Source organism: Colias croceus, chromosome 29 (assembly GCF_905220415.1).
Source record: "Colias croceus chromosome 29, ilColCroc2.1".
In the NCBI taxonomy this organism is placed as follows: Eukaryota; Metazoa; Arthropoda; class Insecta; order Lepidoptera; family Pieridae; genus Colias; species Colias croceus.
The window spans coordinates 4,851,667-4,862,637 of record NC_059565.1 but is presented as its reverse complement, the minus strand read 5'-3'; the positions used below and the strand labels follow the sequence as shown (position 1 = coordinate 4,862,637).

Sequence of the window (10,971 nt, the reverse complement as noted above, 5' to 3'; positions counted from 1 at the left end):
TATAATAAGTCATTGGCTCTAGTGCTGTAATTGGAAAACTACCAGTATCGCGTGTCATCGGGATACCGCTACCCACGGCGGGTCGCGGATACCGCTCTAGTTTGAATAGGCCTTTAGTCATGAAAATAAATAATGTGAATCGAAAAACTATTGGTTTTTTTTTGTTTTTAAATCATTTGTATGATCTCTCTCTAGTTTGTATGATAATAAAGATATTACTAAATAATCGTTGTTTTCTTATAATTAAAATTTTAACGGAGTTTTGTTATGTCTTGATAAGTTATAACCGTGTCATAATTTTAAGTTACAGAATTTTATAGAAGTACATAGCTTTACGCCCGAAAAGACGAGGTAATCAATCGACTGTGGTGTGTTTAACGATTCTTCCAGCGAGTAGTATTTAGTAACGTATTCTTAATATTAAGTACCTATGTGTAATGCGTATCAATAGTTTATGAGCTACTTGTTGTGCCTCGCGGTTTTACTCGCATTGCTCCGCTCTTATTGGTCTTTGGCCTATACGTGATGATATAGGTACATATACGGTCTTACTAATAAAATGTTACCCATTCGCTATGCAGTGGATTATTTATTGCAATAACCTGTCTTGTTTTTATGATTGACGTTTCATGTGAGCAAGAGCAGGACACAGCTATGGTTGAAAATGTTAGAAATTTATCCATTGTATAACTTTTTATTAGTAGGGCCGATAGCCTATAGCCTTGGTAAATGGGATATCTATCCCATTATACTGTTAGATAACAGTGAAATAATTTTTCAAATCGGTCCCGTGAATCCTGAGATTTGTGCGTTCAAACATACTCTTCAGCTTTACAAAATAACTAGCTGCGCTCCGCAGTTTCACCCGCGTGGCTTCGTTCCTGTTGGTCTTAGCGTTCCAGCGTCCTCGATGAATCTCATACTTACCGAAATAATTTTTCAAATCGGTCCTGTGGTTTCTGAGATTAGCGTGTTGAAGCAAACAAACAAACTTTTCAGCTTTATTAAATTATAAGTATAGGTAGATAATTAATAATGTGTATCAATGAACTTGTGCTAATTCCTGAGAGACTACGTACTACCACAGACTAATAATAATATACTACGTGTACTACGCAGGTACTTACTCTGTGTTTGAGAATGTATACATGAATGGCTATAGATAGCAATAGTTATTATTTAACACTTAACTAATTGCTTTAAAAACTACCTATAATTAATGCACTAGCTTGCCGCCTACGGCTTCACTTTGTCAAAGTTAACAAGCTATACAAACTTTCTACAACATCCCAACAACATCCACACTATCTATTAAAAAAACCGCATCGAAGTCCGCGACAGCCTCTATATGTTATACTTTGTACTTTCGTAGTGAAAAAGCTTAACAACTCAACCAAATTGTATGAAATTTGGAAAGAAAATAGATGAATATTGAAGAGTGAAGACATACGAAAAAGGTCAAACATACGCCAGTCGCCACATAACATTGACTTGCCAGTTGCCTATTTTGACAGATTATGTACTTTATAATTTTATTGTATTCTGCTATAATTTGTCGGGGATTCCCCCTTTGGAAACAATTTTCCTAAGCAATTATTGCCAGTTGACAAAATTGAGTTGAATTACTTCGTGGTATTATAAATATTTTCTGAAATTATGGGTGTTAAGTTTCGCATATAACTGAAGTTTGTTGCTAATGTTATAGTAAAAGGTATGCGAAATTTCAATGAAAAATAACTTATTTATAGAAGTAAAATGCGATTACTGACGACGTAATATAATAATAATAATAAATCAGACAAAAAGTAATGATACTAATACTAAAGTAAAATAATAAGTAAATTTTAATTTAATTATTTGAATTAAATGTATTGTATTTGTCTATGACCGGGACTTCCCATGAGTGTTACCACTTGTAAAAAAACTATAATTTTATATTGTCAACACTACCTATGTTTCTTGTTTGTGAAATGCCCGAAACTTAATTTATCTTAGATAGAAACTAAAAAATAAACAGTTAATACGTTAATGGAGATTTCAGTTGATAAGAATCTTACGCAATACCTTTGAGATAGGATATGTAAAATACATAGGTAAGTTTTTTATATTACATATTTAATTTTAAATGAAAATATATAACTACATTTTAAGCTATTGTATATCGTTCGCGGTAGTATATTCTTTGGTTCGCGGGCTTTGGCCTTTGAGCGCGGGGACAGAATCCAGAAATTCTGTAACGAAAAAAACCTCACCCTCCCCACTCCGACGGGCACGGAGGTGTGGCTTGAAGGCATGCTAGTAAACTACTTGATTTTCTTTTCTTTAGCTATGATAAAAAAGAAGTGTGTGCGTATATTTTTCTGACCTTTTTGATTTCATGAATAACATTAAAATTAGTAGGTAAATATAAAATATGATCACACCATAACTTTTACATGGTTTGTTTTCTCGCTTTAAAAAATGCTATTAAGTACAGAAGTCAGAGAAAACTATTAATCATATCGTTTTAGAATTTGTAAGCAATGTTCTATTAATTTGTAATAAACCATTTATTCATTGTACTCTATTTCACTTTTTTTTAAATAAAAATATTTAAGTAGGCATAGTTTTTATCTTTTATACTTAGAATCCAGATTATTATAGTCTTATGTACGTGCACAGATAAAATTATACATTTTCACGATTCAAAAGTGTGTCTAAAAAAATATAAACGCGTAATTCTAATATTAATATTTGCACACCCAATCAATGGGTAGAATGTATTAGCCACATAACATTGTAATTAAAACATATAGAATCTGTAACTACATTCTTGCAAATAAATATAATTTGAATTTGAATTTAAAATTTATTTCGTACTAATGAGTAAAGTGTTGACGTACCTACTATCAAGCGTTCTATCCAATATCCTAGGCATTAGGCCTAGCATTAACGACACGCACCACAGAGCAAGTTATACACACCGCAAGCCGAACACGCCGATAAAGATAAAGCCGATAGAGATCCAATTAATAGTAAGTGTTATAGGTCTAGGAACTGTGTGTAAGAACTATGATAGTCATTTAATATGTAGAATAGTCTTGAAAAATTCTAAAAAAAAGATTAGGTACATGTGTATCAAAAGCCGTGGACTTTATTCTAGCAATATTAATAAATTAATTTAAAGTTGATTAAAATGGATTTTATTAATTTAATATTAATTTATTTTTTTAATCATCAATAATAATTTTAGTGTTCGCATGTGCCGGAATATTTTATTGTTAACTTGTGTATTTAAAAGAAGGTAATATCTATTCAGTTTATATAATATATTAAACGCAGCGAAAATATTCAAAATCTAGATGAAATTGGGTCAAATCTGTGGTCAAATCACGGTCAAATATTTATAAAAATATATAAAGCTGGCAACTGCAGAATGTCAATGTCATTTGTTTAAAAAAAAACGCCATGGCACAAAATCGGACGCTGTGTTGTAAAGGGGGTTACCCCCGATGAATTTTACAACACCTATGTTTTATGAAGTTTTATCGTACCTAGGTATTTATATTTTAGTATGAACTGTGTTTAAACTTATTATTATTATTAAAGTATGTGATCGTGTAAATAGTGATTCTAATAATAAATGTTCTTTATTCAGCATTGTAAGGCAATTGCCCAATTAATGTTTGGAAAATGTCAGAACTCCAAAAATTATTGCTTAAAAATATGCCTATATTAAGGAAAAAGTCAGTTTCCCACAAAACTTCTGCCACTGACGAATTTGTGGTCCCATTTAAGTCGAATACCAAAATATACCTCGAGGAAACAATATATAAAGATGAAGAGGAAGATCCGTTGAACGGTGAATACCCAAATTTAATAATCGTGAATAAATATTTAAATAATTTATTTAACTCTACTAGAACAGTAGCTACTTATACACTCGATAATAAGACTATACAACTAGATTCGGACGAAGTAACAAAAGTAGTTGGTAACGAGAATTATGACGTTATTTTGAGAGCGTTGTGTGGAATTGACGAGATGAAAGTAAAAATTCAAGCTATTTTAGCGCTTCTTACTGATGGGAAGAGACATAGAACAGCCGAAAAGTGTTGTCAAACAATCGTGAGTGATATGGAAACATTTATTCGTGCTAAAAGTCGCAAAAAGCGGCCGAGTCGGTGTAAAGCGTATGTAATAGATGATAAAGAAGCATTAAACTATCCGCAGACGACAGCCAAGAAACCCAAAGTGGTACAAAAAACTCAAGTGAGAAAAAACAGTTCAGATAACTTGTTGGACTTAAAATTAATCGTAGACGAAGATAGTAACATATCTGACGCTAGCGTTGGCAATCTATCTATGATAAGTTGTCAGATACCGCACATTTTGGAGAATCCAACGTTTATATTACAGAATATAGATAAATACACACAAGAGAGTATAAAAAACGAGCATCAAAGTGTACTTAAGTTGGTTGATGGTAGTACGGTGGTGTTACAAGAAAAGCCGGAGGATTTTTTCCATATAGCGACTGCAAATACATTACGAGGGTTGTCGGTGGAGGATAAAAAGCGAGTGTTATTGCACCAAGCATATATAGATTGGAAGTATTGCTTGCAACCGGATCAAGAAGGTAATTTGTAAGTATATTTGAAATAACTTCACTTGTTTTATCTATAATTTAAGTACTAAATATTATTAATCTATTTAATTATTACTCCTTTAATACTTATTTCAAAAAGAGAAGAACTTCATTCCAATAGTGTCGCTCATGTGACAACACAGACATTTTTTTAGTAAAACAGTATTAAACTCAATTATATAGAAATAGGTTTAGAATTAATTATTTCACATTCCAGGCCTCTCCACATAGCTGTTATGAACAATGATGTCGAGTTACTAAAAAGACATTGCGCCTTGTTGAAAAGTCGAAACGCGTCTATTGATGTTATTGGAGGAGCGTCTATGGTATTATTATGTTTATTATGAATCATTTGATATTGTTTATTTGTCTTTGAAAAAAAAATGTTTGTAGGTCTGGTCCATTTGCACTTCTTATATATTTTTGTTTTAGAAGTATGTACATCAAAGTTATGGCACATGAAAGTTTATCTCGAAATATATTTATTTTGTTACATTTAGTTACTTTCGTGCATTATTTACCCTATTAAAAGAAATAACAGGCGAGGCAGAGTTAAATATTAGTTTGAATGTAATAAGAATGTACTGCAATTCAACACAGCTACCTAATTGATGTAGGTAGTTGATAACAAATCGCAGCAAGTCAACGACTATTAGTAAAGTGAGGGTAGTTGGGTCGAACGTCGTATAAACAACGTCCGAGCACCTAGGCACGATTCGTACGAATGCGCCACGATTCAAAGGAAAGCGGCATTTTATAGTATTTGACAGCTAAGCATGTTTTGACAGGAAAAAGTGACAACTATTCATCCACAAAATTATTATTAAATCAAAAGTTACGTCTAACACTATATTACTTTTTCAGACTCCCCTCCAACTATCGATATTCAAGGACGCGCCGGCATGCACATCACTACTGTTACAATATGGCGCCGATGTATTACTACAGGACGATCAAGCGAGAACTCTGCTACATTTAGCCGCAGACACAAGTGTACAATGTGTGCAAGTTATATTAGATTATTGTAAAGGGAACGCTAGGTGAGGGAAAGAGATATTTTTTTTTTTTTTTTTTTAATTTAAACTGACCGCGTCCCGCGTTTTCACACGCGTCGTTTTAATCCTAATGTTCCTGTAGTATAAAAAGTAGCCTAAGTTACTCCATATAACATCAGCTGTCTATCAATGAAAGTCCCGTCAAAATCGGTCCAGTCGTCCCAGAGATTAGCTAGAACTAACAGACAGACAAAAATTGGAAAAATTACAATTTTGGTATGTGTACCGTGTATACATTCATCAGCATTTCATAAATAGCGGTTATTTTAATTTTCAATATTAAAAAAGAGACACTACAATTTTATTATTGGTATACATAAGGAAAGAGATATATATTTTTTATTTGTGTTGTGTAGATGAATATGTCGCTGTCATCATGTTGAATCTGCCCTTTGATTGAATGACTAGCTAGTTCATTGATTGGCCAAAGGACTTGTCAAATCACTACATAGTATAAAACAATTTCGCTTTCTCTGTCCCTATGTCCCTTTGTATGCTTAAATCTTTTAAACTACGCAACGTATTTTGATGCGACTTTTTTTAGAAGATAAAGTTATTCAAGAGTAAAGTACATAATTTTTAATTTATTAGGATTTAGACAAATCGTTCGAAGCCGCGGACGGAAAGCTAGTAGTTGTTATATTATTAAATGTGCCTCAATAATTTCAGAAAGATACTTCAAGACGAAGAGGAATTGTGGAGACCGGATTTGGAAGAAAAATCTGACCTAGAGCTGGCTGCATACTTGTTGAATAAGATGGGAGAAATGTGCAACGATGCTGGTGAGTTTTGACGGGTTTAAATCGTGTTTTATTTGATTTCGTGACGTGAAAGGTGTTTAAATAGTTGGGTTGTTTTGTATACATATAATATGTAGGTTGAAATTTTTCGGTTTTGATTTTGAATTCTTGGGAAATAGCATTCAGCAAAACTATTTTATTGTATATATTATGTGTTTTTTTTAGCAAATTGTTATTTATATAACGTCAAAAATAATCAATTTCAACAATTAGATTAACAATTACACTCAATATATATATTATGTCCTCATCAAAACTCTGCCTGCACGTGTATAAGGCAGAGTTTTTAAATGAGCGATACAATACACTTTGAACATTACTGCCGCGAAATAAGGTGTTAATTTCAATGAATGTTTTATACAACGCCGCTCGGATATATTTTATTATTTTTACATTTAATAGGCTATTGTGAGTCTAGTATGCTATGGACACATACAAATTCATACAATGGTAATGAATCTATACATATAATAAATCTGTAGAAGGGTCAATTCTGTACATTGAAAATATTGAAAAAATAACTAGCAGGGGGTGTTACTGGATCGATACCAAACCCAAATATGTGATTAAAAAAAATTTTGTCTGTCTGTCTGTCTGTCTGTCTGTATGTGAAGACATCACGTGAAAACTACCGGTTCGATTTCGATGAAACTTGGTATAATTATACCTTATTATCCTGGGCGTAAAATAGGATACTTTTTATCCTGGAAAAATACGTAGAAAAAAAATTAATCTCAATTTTTCAGTTATCCATAGACGTTGTTCTGTAGTAGGTACCGCGAACACACGTTGCGTATTATTATAGACCTAGCCGTATTTGGGTCCAATAGATATTTATAAGATGTCATTGTCCGAGTTACTCAAAATGGAGAAATAAACCATCCACGCAAAGACCGACATCCGCGCGGACGGAGTCGCGGGCGGAAGCTAGTCTTACATATTATAATAAATCTGTAGAAGGGTCAATTCTGTACATTGAAAATATTGAAAAAATAAATACCAGGGGGTGTTACTGGATCGATACCAAACCCAAATATGTGTTTAAAAAATTTTTTGTCGTCTGTCTGTCTGTCTGTCTGTATGTTCAGGCGTCACGTGAAAACTAACGGTTCGATTTCGATGAAACTTGGTATAAAATTATACCTTATTATCCTGGGCATAAAATAGGACTTTTTATCCTGAAAAAATACGTAGAAAAAAATTAATCTTAATTTTTCAGTTTTATCCATAGACGTTGTTCTGTAGAACCGCGAACACACGTTGCGTATTATTATAGGCCTAGCCGTATTTGGGTCCAATAGATATTTATAAGATATCATTGTCAGAGTTACTCAAAATGGAGAAATAAACCATCCACGCGAAGACCGACATCCGCGCGGACGGAGTTGCGGGTGGAAGCTAGTATATAATATAGAAGAGAAAAAAAAAAATCAATCACGAGACAGAATTCGGCACGTTAAAGCGAATGACGCGGGTTCGAATCCCGTCTCGTAATCGAATTTTTACTATTCCTTAAAAATAATCTCATTTATATGCTATAAAAATCCATACTAATATTATAAATGCGAAAGTAACTCTGTCTGTCTGTCTGTCTGTTACTCAATCACGTGTTAACTACTGAACCAATTTGCATGAAATTTGGTATAGAGATAATTTGATACCCGAGAAAGGACATAGGATAGGTTTTATCCCGGAAATCCCACGGGAACGGGAACTATGCGGGTTTTTCTTTGACTGCGCGGGCGATGCCGCGAGTGGAAAGCTAGTAATATATATATGAATGGTATAAAATATACATAATATCAAACACTAGCTGTGCCCCGCGGTTTTACTCGCGTGACTCCGCTCCTGTTGGTCTTAGCGTGATGATATATCTATAGCCTTCCTCGATAAATGGGCTATCTAACACCGAATGAATTTTTCAAATCGGACCAGTAGTTCTTGAGATTAGCACGTTCAAACAAACACTTGAGCTTTATAATATTAAGTATAGATATACGAGTTTCTTTTCGTTGCTTTTCTATAATAAAGTGTTACTAACAACTAAATAATTTAATGTTATTTTTAAATTTTACAGGTTACACACCCCTCATGATAGCCAGCATGAAGGGAGACCAGACAATAGTTGCCACACTACTGCAAGCAGCTCCGCACAGTATAAACGTTCAAATGCCAACGTGTGGCAACACTGCGTTGTATATAGCTGTCAGGACTGCGTTCACTGAGGCTGAATGTGAGTATAATCACTACATAGTATAAAACAAAGTCGCTTTCTCTGTCCCTATGTTCCTTATCCCTATGTCCCTTTGTATGCTTAAATCTTTAAAACTACGCAACGGATTTTGATGCGGTTTTTTTTTAATAGATAGAGTGATTCAAGAGGAAGGTTTTAGTATATAATTTATTAGGTTTAGACAAAGCGGGCGAAGCCGCGGGCAGTAAGCTAGTTAATTATAGAAAGAAAAGATAGAAGAAAGAAAAACATATTTGACGAGAGAAAAGATATAAAAATTGCATCATTATCGGCACAGCACTATTCGATGTACACTCAATCAAAGACACGAAAAAGAACCTTAAAAAAGAGGAGCGTATGTGCACATGTGTCAGAAGTGAAACTTCTTTGGCAAGTTTCTAAGATACCAAAATCCGTCGCCTTACTCCATGACGTGACGATATTGCCATGAAATTTTACTCTCAACGCTCCTCTTCATTCATCTTCGAATCTTGACAAAGAAGTTTCATTTCTGACGCGTGTGCTCGGCACATACGGTCTTATATTAATGAGTCAGCTTTAGTAATCAAACATTTTTTAAAAATATTGTATTCATATCTTATTTTATATCGTAATAGAAAAAAAAATCGATATCGAGGCGGAATTCGAACCCGCGTCTTTCAAATTCGTAAATTTTTTAAATGATTCTCATTTCATTTCTCATTCTTTATAAATACATAGCATTTTAATGCTATAAAACTAAGTATCAAATGTATATTTCCTAATTTTTAATATCCAATTTTTATTTTTTCAGTATCTGGCAACAGGAATAAAATAGCGCCAAATTACCTAGAAATAATAGAAACACTACACAAATATGGCGCCGATCCTCTAATAACTAACGATTCAGGGAACAGTGTTGCTACACTCACAGCAGACTTCAAGATAAACGATCTCTCACAAGCGATCGCGAATAAATTATTAACGGGAACAAATGTCAAGAAAAGTTTCGAAGACTACATCCTAGTTAAAGATCAGCAAGGTGAAATTAATGTCGAATCGCTATCCGTGAAAAAAAGAAATAAAAATGGCGGCGAAAAGTCTAAAAGTGAAGCTAAAGATGAAAAGAATAAAACGAGTTCGAAAAAAGTTATTTTTTTCAATGTGTCCGCGAAAGGGAAGCGGAAAAAATCAGGGAAGAATGTTCAAAATTCAAATGTATCGGAATCAGAAAAAAAAATCGTGGAGAAAAATGAAGATAATCAAGAAAAAACGTTGATAGAAAAACATACGCCTGTCATAATTACTAAATCAAATGTATTGCCAGTTAAAATAACAACCACAGATAGTATAAATTCAAAATCTACAGATAATGTAATTACAAATAAAAATGTCGATAAAAATCCGTTAAAAATAAACATTTTGGATACTAAAAGTTTGTCAGGTTTTAAAGTTGTGGACAATAAAAGTATTAGTACAAAAACGCCTGTTATTATTAAAAAAAGTAACCAAATAATTCAAATATTAAATGATAATATAACAGCTCTAAATAAAATAAACGCAGATTTAAAGAAAACAATTAAAATAAGTCCATCGGATGTTTTGAAATTAAAAAATGGCGGTCCTTCAGACACGTCCATACCGCGTTTTATAAAAATAATTGCGCCAAGTAACAAAAAAATTACAGTCGCAAAAGAAATAAACTCTATTCCAAGTATTTCTACAAGTAAAATTTCCACGAACGTCATTAAAAGTGGCGCGAAAATTATTACAGATAATATAAAAATCATAGACAAGAAACAAAATAATGATACAGATAACGTAGCAAATGAAAATGCGAGCATAATAACGCATAATAATTTAAAGAGATCTGCTGATGATATAATTTTACAGTTTAAGAAAAAACGAGATTAAATATCTTAAAATATTACAATGATTTTCAGAACAAGTAAATAATTGTATGGATTTTCATAAACATTAACACTCATAGTTTTATTGTTAAAACATTTTATTTAAAAATAGCGTTTTCTAAATTTTAATCAAATTCTAATATTATAAAACTGAAGAGTTTGTTTGTTTGTTTGTTTGAACGCGCTAATCTCGGGAACTACTAGTCCGATTTGAAAAATTCTTTCGGTGTTAGATAGCCCATTTATCGTGGAAGGCTATAGGCTATATAATATATATCATCACGCTACGAGCAACAGGGGTGGAGCCACGAGGGGTGAAACCGCGCGGAGCTGCGTGTGTGCTAACACATATATAAAAAAGAAAAGC

The 10,971-nt window shown here is 33.0% G+C and overlaps 1 protein-coding gene across 3 annotated transcripts; it reads left to right on the top strand.

Annotated features, from left to right (window-relative positions):
• The first annotated feature begins 1,984 nt into the window (after nt 1-1,984).
• LOC123704436 lies at nt 1,985-10,641 on the top strand. Of its 3 annotated transcripts, none has more exons than XM_045652827.1 (7): nt 1,985-2,093; nt 3,638-4,625; nt 4,845-4,953; nt 5,492-5,667; nt 6,352-6,464; nt 8,560-8,715; nt 9,509-10,641. In XM_045652827.1, the coding sequence occupies exons 2-7, from the start codon at nt 3,673-3,675 to the stop codon at nt 10,606-10,608; spliced, it is 2,607 nt and encodes an 868-aa protein (XP_045508783.1). In that variant the 5' UTR covers nt 1,985-2,093; nt 3,638-3,672; the 3' UTR covers nt 10,609-10,641. The 3 variants fall into 3 exon arrangements, with proteins under 3 accessions (XP_045508783.1, XP_045508782.1, XP_045508781.1); XM_045652826.1 differs by lacking the exon at nt 1,985-2,093 and adding an exon at nt 2,949-3,014; XM_045652825.1 differs by lacking the exon at nt 1,985-2,093 and adding an exon at nt 3,310-3,537.
• The last annotated feature ends 330 nt before the right edge of the window (nt 10,642-10,971 follow it).

What these genes read in the sequence shown, in the direction of transcription:
- LOC123704436 (XM_045652827.1), top strand. Translation starts at nt 3,673, where the DNA reads ATGTCAGAACTCCAAAAATTATTGCTTAAAAATATGCCTATATTAAGG. An exon ending in TATTGTAAAGGGAACGCTAG is followed by an intron (nt 5,668 to 6,351) that starts GTGAGGGAAAGA and finishes CAATAATTTCAG; the next exon opens with AAAGATACTTCAAGACGAAG. An exon ending in AGAAATGTGCAACGATGCTG is followed by an intron (nt 6,465 to 8,559) that starts GTGAGTTTTGAC and finishes TAAATTTTACAG; the next exon opens with GTTACACACCCCTCATGATA.